Raw genomic sequence first — 20,764 nt, 5'->3', positions numbered from 1 at the left:
CGAGAGAGCACCCCCCCTCCTGAACCATACCAGGCCACATGCTCTCAACATGGGGAGGGTGCTTTGGAGTAGCCCCCAAAGCACCTTGTCCCCATGTTGATGGGGACAAGGGCCTCATCCCCACAACCCCGACAACAGCCGAAAAAAGAAAAAAACCACAACAGCTCCGCTTCCATGGAAGGCTCCCGCCGAGTGACACTTCTTCTTGGTGACAGCTCTTATAGAGCTGAGGGTGGGGCCACCCGGTGACGTAAATTGGTGACCCCGCCTTCCTCTGGTTGCTTGAACCGATCAGACCTCGGCGCTGAGGAATGAAAAATGGTTTAAAGGCATCGGACAGCCGGCCACCTTCTCCACCGCTCTTCTTCTGACTGAAGGAAGCCTCAGCAACACGTTGTCCAGCACCAGGAAATGGTAACCTCCCAGGGTCTGGAAATGCGTTAAACAAACCTTTCTTCAAGGCCTCCTGGAGATGTTTCATCCTCTGCTCCATCTGCGAAGGCAGGATGAGTTTACCCTAGTAAAGTGGATCAAGAAGGGTTGCCAGCCAGTAATAGCATATAAAGATATATATATATATATATATATATAAATAATCAGAAGGGTGAGGTGCACTACAGTCTCAGATGGCCGTGCTTAGCAATCAAGCCCTCCCACAGGCTTCGACATAGAAATAATCCAAAAACAAGGGGTTGCTGCACAAACCGTATTTATTTTGAAATCTTCAAAAGGACATCACCACGACATCAATAAAATCAGGCATACATAATAAACGTTTTTGGGCTATTGTAGATAACGCCCTTCATCAGAAGATCATGCCAGGAAATGACGTAGCGTGCGTGGTGCCGTCATACGCGTTTCGTCATAGAGGAGTCCCCACAGGCTCATCCCTGGAATTGTAACAACTACGGTGGCGTATTGACTGCAGCAGTTACATCTATTTGCGCATTGCCCCTTTGGGGTGAGTGGATTCGGTGAGTGGGGACCCTTGAGGGGGAGCACATAGTCACCAGTGGATACTGCGAGCACCTAAGTCACCAGTTGATTTCTGTCACATTTCTTTGAAGAAGATTCAATGTACACTATATGGACTAATATTTGCGCATTTTATGTGAACTTTGCCTCATACTTGCTATGGATGCATAGTGTGTTTGCACAGTGTGGTTTCACTTAATGTGCCATATACACATAGTGATATACCTATGACTATGGTTATAATTTAATGTTTTCACTACATTTCCTATATTGGCACTAAGCCCGATATCTCAGCTGGTACTATTAGGGATACACAAGGTAATCACTATAAGGATATTGTATAGTGGATTTATTGGGATATATCTGTCACTTATTGTTTAGTTCACACTATATTCAAATATACAATTAATTTTATTTAATTTTGAAGTTATGGCGGTATAAGTGAGTGTGGGAGCATACATTGCACGGGATACAAATATCACACAGTGACATACCACAGACACACTCATATCTGAATTACTGGGGATTTATTTGAGGTGGGACTATATACTTTTTAGTATAGGTGCGGCAGACCCACTGGTGGTGTGGCACCCATCCCCCTCTCTTTCCTCTCTGCTCACACCCTATTATCAATCATAAGGAGGTAGCGCCATTTACCCCAATTTATTGTTTCTTGCCAGCCAGTAATGATCCCTCTCCTTGATACCACGAATCCTAGGGTCCTTTCACAGGCTTTGCAGAATCAGAGAGGCATGCAGCGTAAGTTTGCAGAGGCATTCAGTTCTGAGTCCTCTGGGTCACTAAGGATCACATTATCCGTAACTACCTCCTCCCAGCCACGTACAACTCCTTGTGTTTCTGGGGACTGAAAACCATCCCTTGAAGACAGCTGCTGAGTGTTATCTACATCCATGCTGACACAGTCCTCCTCCTCTTCTTCCTGTGTGTTTGGCCGGCCTGCAGGAATGCTATCTGGATAAAAGGGGCCTTGAGAGGAAAGGAAGTCCTCCTCTTCCTCCCGCTGTTTTGCCTCGAGTACCCAGTCCCTGATTCCATGAAAAGTGTGGTCCAGCAGGAAGACTAGAGGGACAGTGTCACTGATGCATGCATTATCGCTGCTCACCATCCTTGTGGCCTCCTCAAATGGTGACAGGACAGTGCATGCATCCTTGATCAGTAGCCACTGGCGTGGCGAAAAGAAGCCAAGCTCTCCTGACCCTGTCCTGGTGCCATACTCACACAGGTACTCTTTGTTGGCCCTCTGCTTTGTGTACAGCTGCTGCAGCATTGCCAACGTTGAGTTCCACCTGGTTGGCATGTCACAAATGAGGCGGTTGGTGGGCAGGTTGCATTACCTTTGAATGTCAGCCAGCCAATCACCGGCAATGTATGACCATCGGAAATGACCACAGACCTTTCTGGCATGCCTCAGGAGATCTTGTAAGCCTGGGTACCTGGTCAAGAACTGCTGCACCACCAAATTCAAGACGTGTGCCAAACATGGAACATGAGTCAAGTGTCCCTGTCGGAGGAGAGAAGGTTGGTGCCATTGCACCATCGCATACAACCATTCCTGGCTGAAGCTGGCGTGGCGTCAATCACCTCTGAGCCTGCCCCTGCAGAGCTGACAGAATCTCTGAAATAAACAAAAACGCAGCGCTCAAAGGGACCAGTAGTAAAGAACTATTGTTGATGGTATAATCAATAAAGTTAATTTATTGGATGCATGCTGAGATTTGAAATTAAAAACAACTGTCTATGAAAAAATGAGATGATAAAATTATTAGACTTCATAAGCACAACTCATTATCATGGTTGAAGTAAATCGAAAATTAGTATATACGATACCACCATGACTTCCAGATGACAAGGGGTTAATGTCAGCAAGTGTGCTCCAAGCTCCGATCCTAATTTTCAGACCCGAAGGCTCAATGTGCAGGGAGAAAAATAGAGGTGGAGAGACACAGCTCTCTAAGGTGCACTTAGTGGCTGTATTCCGGATATCAGACTCGCTGTGATCCAGGAGGTGTATTGTAGATCGCGCCTCTGAACGACCTTGGTCAAGCTGGCTGATCAGGCTGGCTGGAACCTGGCGTGCTGGAGGGCACTCTGGATGGCGCGCACTGAATCAGGAAGCCGGGAGGCAGGGTCAGGGCTGGAAACGAGGAGTACCAGGAAGCTAGGCGGATCGCAAGCTCAAAGTAGCCGTGGCGACCGTGACTTACATGTTTCATGCTCCTGCGCTTTATCAAAGACCAAAGTGGCTGCCCTTAAGCTGCCCCCTAGAGGACATCCTGCTTCGTTGGAGTTGTGCCTCCTCCTTCTCACTTTTCTCCTATCTTCTCTCATGCACCCATGTACAGTCAGTAACCTCATCATCTCCCCCCACCCATCACTGGAGCAAATTTGGCAGTATGCTGCAGTTGGGGGAACATGACTGCCAGTTTCTTGTCCTTCTGTGGCACCCCCTGTCTCTAGGCTCATGTTACCCCCCTCCATCAAACAGTGAACCAACATCGGAGCCTTCAAATCGCTGCGCATCTTCCAGCAGCATATAACCGACACTGTGGTCGAATAATTCTGGGGACTCCTCCATGCATGATGGTGGGGCTATGGAAGCAGTGTCTGTGGATAAGGAGCCGGTGGAATAGGCCACTTTGGCTGCTGCGTTGGAAGGCAAACTACTCTGAGCCTGGGTAACAGAGGATGAGGAGGATGAGGACAGCTTTGTTAACCCCTCCACCAACTCTTCTGCATGTTGTGGCTCAATAACACGGGCAGCAGCAGCAAAAAAGGATAAGCGTTGCCCACAACCACCTGCAGAGGATGCACCATGTCCATGACCCCACTGTTGACTGTAGACACAGAGGCTGCTTGCCCTCTTTTAGTGGCCTGTGAGCATCTGTCTCTCCTTGGTGGCCTTCTGGACATGATGTATTTTTTGTTTTGCAACACCACACTACACTGTATTAGATACTGTGTACACCGCCTGAAGTGCATTAGAAAGTATACACCACCAAATGCACTGTATATATAGGCTACACTGAATGCAGAGTATATATATAATACATACTAGACTGTATATATATATATATATATATTATTACACCGCCTGAAGTGTATTCTGTACACACTGTATTAGATACTGTGCACACCGCCTGCACTGTATTAGAAACTGTACAACAGCTGCACTGTATTATATACTGTATACACCGCCAGAAGTGTAGTAGAAACTGTACACACTGTATCAGATACTGTGTACAGTGCCTGCACTGTATTAAAAACTGTACAAAGGCTGCACTGTATTGTATTCTGTGCACACAACCAGAAGTGTAGTAGAAACTGTACACACTGTATTAGATACTGTGTACACCGCCTGAAGTGTATTAGAAAGTATACACCATTGAATGCACTGTATATATAGGCTATACTGAATGCAGATTATATATAGGTCTATACTAGACTATATATATATATATATATATATATATATATATATATATACCCTGTTTCCCCGAAAATAAGACCTAGCGTGATTGTCAGTGATGGCTGCAATATAAGCCCTACCCCCCAAATAAGCCCTAGTTAAAGTCCTTGTAGGTATTCTTTTCAGGGTAGGGCTTATTTTCGGGGAAACAGGGTAGGGCTTATTTGGGCGGTAGGGCTTATATTGCAGCCATCACCGACAATCACGCTAGGTCTTATTTTCAGGGAAACAGGGTATATATATATATATATATATATATATATATATATATATATATATATATATATATATATATATATATTAATACACTGCCTGATGTGTATTAGAAACTGTACACACTGTATTAGGCACTGTGTACACTGCCTGCACTGTATTAGCAACCGTACAAAGGCTGCACTGTATTATATACTGCAGTGGTCATCAACCCTGTCCAAGGCCCACTAACAGGCCAGGTTTGCAAGATAACTGAAATACATCACAGGTGATATCATTTGCTGCTCAGTGATTGCAGTATTGTAATCTGCATCTCCCCAAGGTAATACATAAAACCTGGCCTGTTAGTGGGCCCTGAGGTCAGGGTTGATGACAACTGATATACTGTGTACACCACCAGAAGTGTAGTAGAAACTGTACACACTGTATTAGATACTGTGTACACCGCCTGCACTGTATTAGAAACTGTACAATGGATGCACTGTATTGTATACTGTGTACACCACCAGAAGTGTAGTAGAAACTGTACACACTGTATTAGATACTGTGTACACCGCCTACACTGCATTAGAAACTGTACAATGGCTGCACTGTATTGTATACTGTGTACACCACCAGAAGTGTAGTAGAAACTGTACACACTGTATTAGATACTGTGTAGACTGCTTGAAGTGTATTAGAAACAGTACACCACCGAATGCACTGTAGATACAGTATAGGCTACACTGAATGCAGAGTATATGTGTGTATATATATATATATATATATATATATATATATATATATATATATATATATATATATATATATATCTTATCTTAGACGGTATATATATATATATATATATATATATATATATATATATATAATTATTATTATTATACAGGATTTATATAGCGCCAACAGTTTACGCAGAGCTTTACAACATTAGGGCAGACAGTACAAGTACACTACGATTCAATACAGGAGGAATCAGAGGGCCCTGCTCATTAGAGCTTACAATCTAGGAGGGAGGGTCAAGTTATACAAAAGGGTAATAGCTGTGGGGGATGAGATAATGGAGAAAATAGTGCAGTTGTTAGATGGAGGCAGGATAGGCTTCTCTGAAGAGGAAAGTTTTCAGGGATCGCCTAAAAGTGGATAAATTTGGAGACAGTCTGACAGATTGGGGTAGGGAATTCCAGAGGATGGGCGAGGCTCGGGAGAAGTCCTGGAGGCAGATATGGGAGGAGGTGATGAGGGAACTAGAGAGCAGGAGGTCTTGGGAGGAATGGAAAGGGCGATTAGGTTGGTATTTTGAGACTAGGCTAGTGATGTAGCTGGGTGCAGAGTTTGGATGGCTTTGTAACTTATTGTTAGTATTTTGAATTTAATTCGTTGGGCGAGTGGCAGCCAATGGAGGGATTGGCAGAGAGGGGTAGCAGACACAGAGCGGTTTGTAAGGTGGGTGAGTCTGGCAGCAGCATTCATGATGGACTGAAGGGGGGATAGTCTATGTAAGGTAAGCCAATGAGGAGGGAGTTGCAGTAGTCAAGGTGAGAGATAACCAGGGAGTGAATCAGGAGCTTTGTGGTTTCATTGGTTAGAAAGGGACGTAGTTTAGAGATGTTGAGGAGGTTGAGGCGGCAAGCTTTGGAAAGTGATTGGATGTGGGGCCGAAAGGAGAGTTCAGAATCTAGGATAACACCTAGCACCCTGACATGTGGGGACGGGTGGATGGTTGTGCCATTGCTCTTGACAGACAAGTCAGGGGAAGAGGCACGTGGGGGAGGAAATATTATAAGCTCGGTTTTGGACAAGTTGAGTTTGAGGAAGTGGTGTGACATCCATACAGATATGTCGGTTAGTAAGTTAGTGATGAGTGAGGAGACTGATGGAGTGAGTTGAGGGGTGGAGAGATAGATTTGTGTGTCGCCAGCGTAGAAATGATATTGAAAGCCGTGAGAGGCTATCAGCTGAACCAGGGAAGAGGTGTAGATTGAAAACAAAAGAGGTCCAAGAACAGAACCTTGGGGGACCCCGACAGAGAAGGGAAGAGGAGTGGAGGAAGTAGAATTGTAAGTGACACTGAAGGTGCGTTGGGATAGAATATAATAATGATATATATATACATATATATATATATATATATATATATATATATATATAGAGGATATATATATAATAATATATATATATATATATATATATATTATTAATACACCGCCTGAAGTGTATTAGAAACAGGAAACAGTACACAGAATGTACTGTAGTTATAGGCTACACTGGATACAGAGTGTATGTATGTATATATATATATATATATATATATATACAGTATCTCACAAAAGTGAGTACACCCCTCACATTTTTGTAAATATTTTATTATATCTTTTCATGTGACAACACTGAAGAAATGACACTTTGCTACAATGTAAAGTAATGAGTGTACAGCTTGTATAACAGTGTAAATTTGCTGTCCCCTCAAAAAAACTCAACACACAGCCATTAATATCTAAACCGCTGGCAACAAAAGTGAGCACACCCCTAAGTGAAAATGTCCAAATTGGGCCCAATTAGCCATTTTCCCTCCCCGGTGTCCTGTGACTCATCAGTGTTAAGGTCTCCGGTGTGAATGGGGAGCAGGTTTGTTAAATTTGCTGTTATCTTGTGAACACCCATGCGATCCGATTCCAGTGCGGACCAAAAAAAGGGTCCTACACCATTTTGGTGCAGTGCAATGCGATTTTAGCCCTACAGTGTGTATGGCTGAAATCGCATCGCACAGACATCGCATGTGATCTGCACAGCAATATGGTGCAAATCACATGCGATGGCTGGCATCGCACCAGTGTGAACCGGGCCTTAGTCCTAGTGACTGCTTTCAATTGAGCAGAAAGTGATGGGGACGCCAGAATTTTACTGTCACCCCCAGAACAGGAATACAAGAAAAACCTTTTACTAGAGACAACCATTATGGTGACAACTGTCTAAGGGCTTGTTCACAACAGGTACATTGATTCACACTGATCAATGCAGGCTCAACACATGGGCCTTTTACACACCATACATGTGCTTTGGGATGCATTGTTTAAAAATGCAGCATGTCAGCGTGCCACAACGAGTTGCATGCATTAATTGTTTTTTCGTTACCTTTAAATAAAGTAAAAAATAAAACATGTAAGCATTGTGATGCATAACAACGCATTGCACCTCCCCTACACAACACACACCAGCAGTTATACAGACCATAACGTGTGCTTGCTGGTGTGAATGAGCCCTAAGAGGTAAAGTCCCCTAATTTGAAGAGACTTTATCTCCTTTCCTTTTGTGTTTCCAGGACAGGAATTACTACAGGGGATCTAATGAATCCCTATGCTCTATAAAACAAAACAAAAAACTATTTAGGCTTCAGGTTCTTTTTACTTTCTTTGCAAGTAAGTGAATATCACTTGGAATTCTACCCACATACCTTTACGTAAAAAGGAGCCTTTTGTGTGATCTAAAATGTCAGATGTTAATTGAGTCCAGTTAGACATCTTGTTTTCCTTCATGCTGCTGAAAGATGAATGCTTTACAACGGAGTCAATCTGAGCATCATCCAACTGCTTTCCTAGGAACTTACAGAGCTTCACCACACTTCCACGAGGGTCCTAAAAATAAGGTTTCAGTGTAACTTCTATTTGCATCAATAGTATACAGTAATATTGTAATCAGTATAATGCAGAATGACAATGCTCATTCATTGTACTGTATCTATGAAGAAGTAGTGTTGTGACCCTGGGATAGCAAGTGTGTTTAGACTACAGAACACCTTCTTCTCTGCTTATATCTATAACACGGTGAGAGGTAACCACAGCAAGGCTGCTAACACTGCTTGAGATAACCCCTTGGAGGGGACAGGACACAGCAGGAAAGCTCTAATTCAGCTTTTCTCTTCAACATGGAGGAACCTTTGAAATAACTCTCCGGTCTCAGGGAACCCCTGCTAAAAATAACTATATCTAAAACCCATTAAACATTATTGTGAAGGTCAGTGGGAAGAATGCTCCTTATACTTGTGGTCATTGGGAAGAATTTTACCCCCTTACAGATAGCTAAAAAGATCAATGGTGTCAGTGGGAACTTATGTGAGAGGCAGAAACTGCTCATTGCTCAAAGAACTCCTAGCAAACTCAGAAGGAACCCTTGGGTTCCATGGAACCCTGGTTGAGAAACCCTGCTCTAGATTTTGGGCAGGATCAACAGGTATTTTTAAACCTATTGAACAGATTTAACAAAACCTTGTCAAATGTATATTTAACCACTTCAGCCCCGGAAGGATTTACCCCCTTCCTGACCAGAGCATTTTTTGCGATTTGGCACTGCATCGCTTTAGCTGACAATTGCGCGGTCGTCGAACTTTGTACCCAAACAAAATTGATGTCCTTTTCTCCCACAAATAGAACTTTCTTTTGGTGGTATTTGATCACCTCTGTGGTTTTTATTTTTTGTGCTATACACAAAAAAAGACTGACAATTTTGAAAAAAAGCAATATTTTCAACTTTTTGCTGTAATAAATATCCCCAAAAAATATATAGAAAAACAAATTTCTTCCACAGTTTAGGCTGATATGTATTCTTCTACATATTTTTGGTAAAAAAAAAATCACAATAAGTGTATATTAATTGGTTTGAGCAAAAGTTATAGCGTCTACAAAATAGGGGATAGATTTATGGCATTTTTATTATTATTTTTTTTTTTTTACTAGTAATGGCGATCTGCGATTTTTATCGGGACTGCGACATTATGGTGGACAGATCAGACACTTTTGACACTATTTTGGGACCATTGACATTTATACAGCGATCAGAGCTACAAATAGCCACTGATTACTGTATAAATTACACTGTCAGGGAAGGGGTTGAACACTAGGGGGCAATCAAGGGATTAAGTGTGCTCCCTAGGTGTGTTCTAACTGTAGGGAGGATGGGCTCACTACAACATGACAGAGATCAATGATCCCGATGACAGGGAGCAGTAGTTCCCTGTCATGTTGCTAGGCAGAACAGGGAAATGCCTTGTTTACATAGGCATCGCCCCGTTCTGCCTCTCCTCGCTGCGATCGCAGGCCACTGGCGAACATCGAGTTTGCGGGACCCGCGGGCACACTCCCGTGGTGCACACCGCTAGGTGGCAAATTCAAAGAGACGTACAGATACGCCATTTTGCCTGCCCGTGCCATTCTGCCGAAGTAAATCACGTGTGAAAGTCGGCAAGTGGTTAAGGGATCAACAAGGAGCAAATAAGAGTAGTTCATTATTAGGGGTTACAGTGGGTATAGAAAAGAATCACTCCCTTTAAATTAATCAAATTGTGTTGCTTTGCAGCCTGAAATTAAGACAGACACAGTTTTTGTTTTATCCAGCTGTATTTACTCATTACACCTCATAATATCCAAGTGAAAGATTTAACACCAACACGTCATAAAAAAATAAAAAATATATTAAAAACAGAATCACTGAGTTGGAAAAAGGATCATCTCCTTGTGTCAGTATTTTGTTAAACGGCATTTTGCTTTAATTACAGCCTTTAGTCTGTTGGGATATGTCTCTACTAACTTTGCACATCTAGACTTTGCAATAATTGCCCACCCTTTTTTGAAGAACTGCTCAAGTTCACTTAAATTTGATGGTGACCATTTGTGGACTGCAGTCTTCAAGGTATTCCACATATTTTAAAAGGGGTTTAAGTCTGGGCTCTCACTAGGCCATACAAGGACATTCACCTTTGTATCCTTTAACCACTGTGTGGTAATTTTTGTGTGCTTTGGGTCATTGTCATGTTGGAAGGTAAACCTTCCCATTGGCAGCTTTCTAGGAGAGGGCAATAGCTTTTCCTTAAGATTTTGATGGTATTTTGCCCCATCCATTTTACTTCTATCCTGACAATTGTTCCAGTCCCTGCTGCAGAGAAACACCCCCATAACAGGATATTACCACCTCCATGCTTTACTGTAGGAATGTTATTTGGATGGTGAGCTGTACTGGATTTCTGCCAGACATATTGTTTGGTGTTGAGGCCAAATAATTCAATTTTAGTCTCATCTGACCATAACACCCTTTTCCATGTGGCCTCAGAATCTTCAAGTTGCGTTTTGGCAAAGCTCAGTCATGTCTGCATGTGGTCTTTCTTGAGGAGTGGCTTTTTTCTTGCAACCCTCCCATCAAGCCACATTTGTAGAGAAGTTGTGATATTGTTGTCACACAATGACCACTCTTTGTCATAAATTCCTGCAACTGCTTCAGAGTTCCTGTAGGCCTCTTGGTAGCCTCTCTGACCAGTTTCCTCCTGGCCCTTTCATCCAGTTTGGAGCAACGTCCTGATGCAGGGAGGGTCTGTGTTGTACCAAATACCTTCCACTGCCTAATAATAGACGTCACTCATTCTAGGAATTGACAAAGCCTTTTACTTTTTTTTGTCCATCCATTTTTTTGTCCATTGCCTGACTTGTGCCTATCCACAACTTTATCCCAGAGAGTGCTTTGTCACCCATAGTTGATTGTTTGCTTCAGTTGCACTATCAGGAACTGAAATACTCCAGGAAAGCTCTTTTCACACTGAGCTAATCAAAATGACTACAGCTGATCACAGTTGACAGAAAGTCAAATGGCTTTGTGTGCATTTGAGAAGGTGATTAGCTACACCTGATGGAGTTTACAAGTCATTTTTAGGAGGGGTGTGATGCCTTTTTCAACTGATTCTGGTTTTTATTTTATATTTATTTTCTTGTAAGTTGGTGTTATATCTTTCACTTGGATGCTATAAGCATAAGTAGAACTACAGCTGGATAAAACAAAAACTGTTTCTGTCTTAATTTCAGGCTACAATAAAACAAAATATGATTATTTTAATCCTTAGAATTTTAACATTTGGTGTCCTGCATGATTGTTACCAATACTGGACTTTATATACAACCTAGTTTGGGTAAATATTAATGTCATATAGTTAAAAAATCAAAGTTAAAATGTATTTATTATTTTGTGCTAAAAAAATAGCCACCACACATTGGGGGTCAGAGAAATTTTCCTTTATCAGGGCTTCAGTTAAAATTAGATCCTAGAATGGACTCCAAATAGAACTTTGCTGTGTGAATTTGCGCAGGGGAGCTAATTGCTGGAACAGGAGAGTTACTGGTCAGCAGTATCTGAGCAATCAAGATATCTCATAAAAGTTTGTGTGGGGAGGTCTAGAGAGGTGTGGAGATGTTATGCCAGCACAGAGAGTAATTACAGTAGATGTACCCATCAGAGTACAGTAGGTGTGTTAACTCTTCCTTGAATAGTAATATTTTGTAGCAAAATCAGAGGCACATTGCAAGTGAATGAAAAAGCATTTATGGAATTGAAAATGCTGCAAAAAATGTAATGTACTTGTTTGTCCTGTACTTTTACCTGCAATTTTGCAAGTTGGTGAAACTGTATCCTAACAAGGGCTCAGAAGTGCTTTTTCATATCATTAGCTTATTTGTTTCAGTTCAGGAGGAATGAGTGTATGTTCAATTCATTTCCTTGCCTTTCCATACCTGTAAAAGCTCCTCATATGCAATAAAGAAGAATCTGCTGTCGTCCTTCATTTGCATCCAGCCTTTGACATGGTCAAACCAAGACCCATAGAGAGCTGGAAAAATGAATAGAACTTATTAGTCAATAAAGTTGCAACATGATAGCATATATAAATAATAATATGCACCTTTGTTAAATCAAGAAATTATAGTTGGAAATACTGTAGAGTAGGCTTAAGTGGATGTAACAAATCTTTTTTTCTGGTTCCTTTTGATGTTGTCAAATCACTAAAGGGTGCCGTAGATGATTCAAAATTCAGCCGTTTCAGCAGGGACCAGACAAATTTCAATCCATGTGAGGTCATTGCAGTTTAACAAAAGTTGATCCATTAATTGGCTTCTATTAAATCACCCTGTTGGATAGAAGCCACTAGATCAGCAGCTGCCTGCCATACGTGGCGGCAGCCCTTTCTGTGTATTCTGATAGCAGGGGAGTCTCCCCGCTGTAAGAATACAATAGCACAGCGGGGAGCATTCCCCCATCCACCTCAAATGTATGGATATGGGAATTGGCAGTGGCATAGCGTGGGTTGTAAGCGCCCGGGGCAAGACAAGTAGTTTGCCCCCCTAACCCATGGACTTTTAGCACTCCCCAAGTACCTTCCACTAGTACAGTATTAAGCCCCTTATGGTAAATTTTAGGATTATTCATACATACACTATATTGTCAAAAGTATTGGTATGCCTGCCTTTACACACACATGAACTTTAATGACATCCCAGTCTTAGTCCGTAGAGTTTAATATTGAGTAAGTCCTCCCTTTGCAGCTATAACAGCTTCAACTCTTCTGGGAAGGCTGTCCACAAGTTTTTGGAGTGTGTCTATGGGAATGTTTGACCATTTATCCAGAAGCGCATTTGTGAGGTCAGGCACTGATGTTGGGCGAGAAGACCTGGCTTACGCTCTAATTTATCCCAAAGGTGCTCTATCGGGTTGGGGTCAGGACTCTGTGCAGGCCAGTCAAGTTCCTCCACCCCAAACTCGCTCATCCATGTCTTTATAGACCTTGCTTTATGCACTGGTGTGCAGTAATGCTGGAACAGGAAGGGGCCATCCCCAAACTGTTCCCAACAAAGTTGGGAGCATAAAATTGTCCAAAATGTCTTGGTATGCTGATGCCTTAAGAATTCCCTTCACTGGAACTAAGGGGCCAAGCCCAACCCCTGAAAAAGAACTCCACACTATAATCCCCCCTCCACCAAATGATTTGGACCAGTGCACAAAGCAAGGTCCATAAAGACATGGATGAGCGAGTTTGGGGTGGAGGAACTTTTTTCTTTATAGGGTTTACAACCTCTTTAACTAACAGACTTTTGAACTAGTTACAGCAACAGGTTTTTATTTCTTTTGGCATAAGGATTTTACAAAAATTAATAAAAGCTGACCGTTGTAAGAATCCCTGTCTGTGTTATATAGTTTGTGTCATCCTTCTAACTGCTGCTTTTGCTGGATATCTTGGTCCATTAAAGGGAGTTGAAAAATAGTAGCCTTACTGGCCAGATCAACGGGTGAAAATAAAGCTTTTGTTTTTAGGTTCAATACTTCTTTAATGATAGGTCTGTTTTAGGATTCAATAAATCTGCACTTAGATGAGCACCTCCTGACATTATCATGTAAAAGATTCAGAGTATGTGGCCACCTAATCTGTCAAAGCACCCACTCCTGCCTGCTCTATGGGCAACCCAGTCACACTGGCAACACTGGTGCCATCCAGCTGGCGATCTCTCCCTTCTTCAAGTTCGCCCCCCAACCACCCACACCCCACCTCCCACTGTACATTAGCTTCCATTGCAAACCTGAATTTCTGCAATGTGACATATTAGTATAAAAACCAAGCTCGGGTTAGGATGAAATCTGGTATTGCAGTACCATATACAGGGTGAAGTAAGAGTCAGCTCATTCACATAATTACACAAGCTTAGCTGACACACAATCACACAATATATAAAGGAATAACTTAGTGGTTTAAATGTTTTTTTTTCCTGCACCTGTCTTTTACTTCAAATTTTTGTAAATTCTTTGTATTGTGTTGTATTGTGTATTCTTTTGCGTCATAAACTCACCATTCCCTTTCACAAAGTCCTCTATCAGTTGTTGAAAATTCTCAGATTCCTTGAAAATGTAAAGAATCTTGGTGAAGTGGAATAAAGAAACAATTATGTCCTTTGGATTCCGCATTGTATATATAATCTGAAAAGAACCAAAAGAATTCCAGATATTTTAGCAATCAAAGGTGCTCTGTTTTCATTTGTCTGTGCTACAAAGCTGGCTTTTAAGGCAGATATTAAAAAATAAAAATAAAGGGGAACTAAACTTACTTACTATTATCTGCCCCCTCTTACAGAAAAGCTAAAAAATTGTATTCTATTTTACACCTTATCTTTTTGGCAGAAGCACTTCAGGGCTTTTGCCAAACAGTATGCTGGCAGTATTTTTGCACACGCACACAAATCCCAGCGCACATGCCCTTATACATGACAGGTATCCAGGTACTGGCAGAAACTTGACACACATATGCGCACATGCACCAGGACATCTGCGCATGTGCACAAATGCTGCCAGCTTGCCAGTCAGCATTACTGCCTGGCAGCGTTAGTGTGCATGCGCATAAATCTGTCAAGCATGTGTCCCTAACACCGCACGATTGCAGCTTAGTAACGCATATGCACACGTGTTTGAATTTAATCCCCTTCCCGCCGACCTCCTCCTGGCCCTTTAATGCCCCGTACACACGGTCGGATTTTCCGACGGAAAATGTGTGATAGGACCTTGTTGTCGGAAACTCCGACCATGTGTAGGCTCCATCACACATTTTCCATCGGATTTTCCGACACACAAAGTTTGAGAGCAGGATATAAAATTTTCCGACAACAAAATCCGTTGTCGGAAATTCTGATCGTGTGTACACAAATCCGACGGACAAAGTGCCACGCATGCTCAGAATAAATAAAGAGATGAAAGCTATTGGCCACTGCCCCGTTTATAGTCCCGACGTACGTGTTTTACGTCACCACGTTCAGAACGATCGGATTTTCCGACAACTTTGTGTGACCGTGTGTATGCAAGACAAGTTTGCCAACATCTGTCAGAAAAAATCCTAGGATTTTGTTGTCGGAATGTCCGAACAAAGTCCGACCGTGTGTACGGGGCATTAGAGTTCTAAAAGCCAGGAGGCAGGCATTCAGTTATGTGACCGCTGTGATTGGCTGTCACTATGGTCACATGATCAGAAAGCTCCCGGTCACAAGTTTGCATCAGGATCCCAGCCAGCTAGACACTCTCAGCATGGTAAGTTGTTTACACAGGGCCACATATATGCAGGCGCTCGGCGTAAAGGCCCACCCGCCAAGAGCTAAACTGCTAAATGAATGGCCGACCCCCCTCCTCCACACCACCATCTTTAATCCCTTGGCACCAACAGTAAGCATATATGAGGCTTACTATTGGTGCCAAGGGATTAAAGGAAGACCAAGATTTCGAGAGGCATAATGAATTCCTGAAAAAATAAATAGAAAGAATTCAAAAGAACCTAAGAATTACAAAACAAGAAAAATTCAAACAAAATGTATTAGACTAGGAGAGAAGCCAAAGTAGATATAGGCATTTTAGGTTGAGAGCACGTACTCCCTTTAAACAAACACAGTCGTCGTCAGACAGTGAAAATGATAATGCAGAAAAATCAGTTACTTTATTAGAAGGAGTAGAGATAAAAGAGACCAGCCCGAAGCCATAAACTATAATGACCAAAAAACACAAGGGAAAAGAAGGAGGACACGATTTAATGGACGAAAAAGGAAAAGGAATAGAGGTAAATGGAAATTAGAGAAGTACTCGACAAAGAAATCGGAGGAAATATTAGATAATGAAACTAAGGAGCCTGTAATACATAATATGAAGGTGGTAAACTTGTCTGATTTTCAGTTGAATGAGCATCACATCCAGTTATTACAAAGAGGGCTATCCTTCTCCCCAACATCTTCAATAAATGAATTTGAAGTCTTTGTAGACCTAAATATGTTTTTGCAAAACTTTTTCGTTTTTGGCATGAAAGGAGGGACTCTACTTTGGGCCCCAATCTGGAGAAAACATTGGATGAGGGGGACAAAGACGCTCTGAATAATCTAATTTCCCTTTCCTGGATGAGAACATAGATAGCGAAATGGATGAAGAACATATTGAACCGGTTAGACAACCTTCTAGTATTCGTATCCGGTCTACTAAAATGCCATCTCTCTCTAAGCATAAATGGCTGAGCCTCTTCCTTGACTTAGTCCAAATAGATCTAGAAAAGGTCAATTGGAACTGGTGTTGTATTGATAATTTATCAATAGAGGAATGTAAAGCCCTTAAAGAATTAGACGAAGCCCCAAACCTAGTAATAAAGAAGATCAATAAGGGTGGTAATTTGGTTCTCCTGGGTGAGTCTATGTATGACATGGAAGTCTTGAGTCAACTCAGGGATACTACCACCTATAGAAGTCTCATGGGATACCCATTTCCCGCACTTTTGGATGCATTAAATTCTAAATTAAACCTAGGGTTAGAAACAGGATTGATCTATAAATAATAAGCTGAGTACCTGCTAGTAGGAGATTATAATATTCTAATTTTTTATATTATTCCTAAAGTACACAAATCTTTACAAAAGCCCCCCGGAAGATCGATTGTGTATGCGATTAAGGGTCTGCTTGAAAAAATATAGGGAAATATGTGGATTCACTAATTAAGGAAATGGTTAACCATCTTCCCACCTTTGTTAAAGATACCAGTGATGTCCTACTTAAACTCCTGAATCTCACGGTGCCTACTGGAGCCCTATTAGTGGGTATAGATGTAGAAACACTATACACATATATCCCCCATGATTGAGGCTTAAAACAGTATCCTATTTCCTGGAAGAGGAATACCCCCACCTTCATGTTATCCCATAATTTCTTCCAGTTTTTAGGTACTAGTTATTAACAACTAAGGGGTACTTACATGGGAGCACCATAGGCTCCAACTTACACATGCCTTCATCTGTGTTTTTGGGAAGAGGAGGTCAGGTATAGATCCCCGATGTACCTCAGCCACTGCCACATGTGGCTGAGGTACATCGATGACCTTCACATGGTGTGGAGTGGTACCACTGAACAACTGGCGAAATTCCTGAACGAACTAAATGCTAATGAGGGAAATATCAAACTTATCTACTCCCATCATGAGAAGACACTGCCTTTCCTAGACTTACAAATCTCTATTGAAGGAACTAAATTCATTACCAGAATCAAAAAGAGACAGTGGCATACACCCTCCTACAGGCACAAAGCCACCATCCTAGTTCCCTGATCAACAGATTTCCAACTGGTCAATTCCTGCGGATCAGGAGGAATTGTTCCAAAAATCAGGACTTCAGTAATAAAGCCATAGATATTTACCAACGCTGTAGGGAACAAGGATATTCTCATAACACCATAAGGAGAGCCAGGAAGAGGGCGGTAAGTGTAAAAGTGAGAAACTAGTGGGGAAATTAGAAATAAATGAAAATGAAGTTAAAGTGTTTGTTAATGCAAAATGATAAATTACTGCCAGCCCCTCTATTATAGGCAGGCATACCACACTGTGTAAGTCTTTTATAAAAATGAGGCGTGTAAATAGCTTTTTAGAGCGATTTTCAGGCCGGTCACGTGACTTGCGGCCTCTTTACATCTCCAATACATGGCTACTGCAGGAGAGGCTGAGATCTCCCTCTAACGTCAGCTGGGGAGATCAAGTGGCCGCTCAGCCCTCTCTACAGAAGCCATGTATTGGAGATGTAAAGCGGCCGTGAGGCAGCCTGAAGATAGCTCTAAAAATGTATTTGCAAACCTCATTTTAATAAAAGACTTGCACAGTGTGGTATGCCTGCCTATAATAGACAGGCTGGCAGTGGCCACTGTAAAAGTGGCAGGATCCAGGTTTTTTACAGTTTAGAGAGGGGCAGATTACATAGCACAAGCACTGTGCTGTTTAATCTGCTTTAAGGAAACAGGATCTGTATTTCATCTTTTTTTGGGTTAACTAAAAAGTTGGAGCACTCAAGAATTATCGCCAAAGATGGCTCCCAGTGGCATCAAGTCAAGACCATTTTCAAAAAGCATTGGCACATTTTAACCAGATCTCCGCTTATTGTGGTTATAGTGGGACTGCGACCTCTAATGACCCCACGTAGAGCCGATAATCTTAATGATACCTTGGTTCACTCTGAGTACCAGAGAACTCCAACTAAAAATTGGTTGACTGATCTCACACCTATCTGTGGGATGCATGCTTGTGGACACTGCCACATTTGTAAATATGTCCATAAAACCGATTGGTTCACCAATCTTGACGCGACAAAGAACTTCAAGATCCACAAATTCATTAACTGCTCTATGACTAGAGTAGTACATATGCTATACTGCCCAAGCAATAAGGCCTATGTGGACAAAACACTAGAGACCACTTTGTGTTAGAATTGGTGAACACGTAAAAAGTATAAAAAAAAAAGGATGATGAGCCTCCACCTGCAGTGCATTTTGCCCATTTTCATCAGGGCAACCCCAGTGGTTTAAGAGTGAAGGGCATATACAGTGGATTTTAATCCATGACGGCGTAGTGTGTTAATAATAGTTTTCTTTAAAACTGTGGTCCCAACTCTCTTCAGGTCATTGACCAGGTCCTGCCGTGTAGTTCTGGGCTGATCCCTCACCTTCCTCATGATCATTGATGCCCCAAGAGGTGAGATCTTGCATGGTGCCCCAGACCAAGGGAGATTGACCGTAATCTTGAACTTCTTCCATTTTCTAATAATTGCTTCAACAGTTGTTGCCTTTTCACCAAGCTGCTTGCCTATTGTCCTGTAGCCCATCCCAGCCTTGTGAAGGTCTACAATTTTATCCCTGATGTCCTTACACAGCTCTCTGGTCTTGGCCATTGTGGAGAGGTTGGAGTCTGTTTGATTGAGTGTGTGGACAGGTGTCTTTTATACATGTAATGAGTTCATACAGTTAATAAATGGAGAACAGGAGGACTTCTTAAAGATAAAATAACAGGTCTGTGAGAGCCGGAATTCTTACTGGTTGGTAGGTGATCAAATACTTATGTCATGCAATAAAATGCAAAATAATTACTTAAAAATCAAACAATGTGATTTTCTGGATTTTTGTTTTAGATTTCGTCTCTCACAGTTGAAGAGTACCTATGATAAAAATTACAGACCTCTACATGCTTTGTAAGTAGGAAAACCTGCAAAATCGGCAGTGTATCAAATACTTGTTCTTCCCACTGTGTGTTCTAAATTTACTTACTAGAAGAGGTGATTTTGATGCCATTCTTCAACATAAGGAAAAAATGTGAATTTATAGACCTGGAACTTTAATTCCCAGTGGCCTCAACAAAGAATGTAGTTTACAACCTTTCCTGGAGGACCTTCAACTGGTACTCAATAGTTGGATAATTACTTGCCAGATGCCCCCAGTAGAGTATCTCTTTAAGATGAGCTTGCCCCTTTTTGTTCATTTATTCCCTATTGTTTTGGCTATTTATGTAAGTTCTGTGTCCACCCCCTCCTTTTTGCTGAAAATTACAAGAATTGTCCGTACTTAGAATCACCAATATATTTGATCTGTAAGCACTCAGTGGTATTTTAGCTATAATAGCGTGATGAATATGGAGGAGAAGTGTTAATGCATGGCATCTTGTGGTGAAAATGCATTTCTACATTGAGTAAATGGTATTAAAAGATGATGCAGGTAAACCCCTGCTCGCTCTGAGGAAGCTAGTGGTGATTGGCTAACGACTGTACCAGATATTGTTTTTGTTTATTCCACGGTGGTATGGTTGACACAGCCAAGACAGCAAACCTTGCATTGTCTGTTGTCTGAAATTCATTACTGCGTGTGTTGATCCAGGGAATCCTTTTTATTCTTTCATGTTATTTATGTCATAAAAACCCTGCCTGTCAGCAGTTTTGTCAAAAGTGAGTTTAATACCACATACCCAGTTTGGATATAGGTACCTTTTAAAGGTAAGTAAATGCTAGCTTTAACTTTTGTACAGTTCCTAAGGCAGTAATTTAGATTTCAAAGCATATATAATAGTCAGGTTGTCTCATACCCACCTTTGCTTTGGATTTGAAAAACGATTTTGCAAATAAGTGGTGGGGGAGGTGGGAGGATATAATTCTTGGCTGGGTAAGTTTTTCTTCTTGTTCTTGAAATTCAACAGTCTCTTGCCATGGTGCTCTTTCAAAGCTTGGTATACTCTGACATATTGTTGCATCCCCATTGTGTTTGATTAAACTCAAGATCTCTATCATCCAATTTGTACCTGTAAACAATCCAAACACAATCTATATGGATAACAAAAAAAAGCCTGTGGGGGTGGTTTACTAAAACTGGACTGTGCAAAATATGATCCAGCTCTACATAGAAACCAATCAGCTTCCAGATTATATTGTCAAAGCTGAACTGAACAAGCTGAAGTTAGAAGCTGATTGGCTACCAT

The 20,764-nt window shown here is 41.6% G+C and overlaps 1 protein-coding gene across 1 annotated transcript in view; it reads right to left on the bottom strand.

The window, feature by feature from the left end:
- LOC141110925 (sulfotransferase 2B1-like) overlaps window positions 1-20,764 on the bottom strand; it is a 131,755-nt gene that overhangs the window by 57,140 nt on the left and 53,851 nt on the right. Inside the window, exons 3-6 of the mRNA XM_073602724.1 lie at window positions 20,379-20,587; window positions 14,323-14,449; window positions 12,220-12,314; window positions 8,127-8,307 (exon numbers count right to left, since the gene is read on the bottom strand). Coding sequence (XP_073458825.1) covers window positions 8,127-8,307; window positions 12,220-12,314; window positions 14,323-14,449; window positions 20,379-20,587 — 612 coding nt within the window. The remainder of the gene's footprint in view (window positions 1-8,126; window positions 8,308-12,219; window positions 12,315-14,322; window positions 14,450-20,378; window positions 20,588-20,764) is intronic.

This window comes from Aquarana catesbeiana, linkage group LG10 (assembly GCF_042186555.1).
Source record: "Aquarana catesbeiana isolate 2022-GZ linkage group LG10, ASM4218655v1, whole genome shotgun sequence".
NCBI lineage: Eukaryota > Metazoa > Chordata > Amphibia > Anura > Ranidae > Aquarana > Aquarana catesbeiana.
This window is presented reverse-complemented; position numbering and strand designations above follow the sequence as displayed.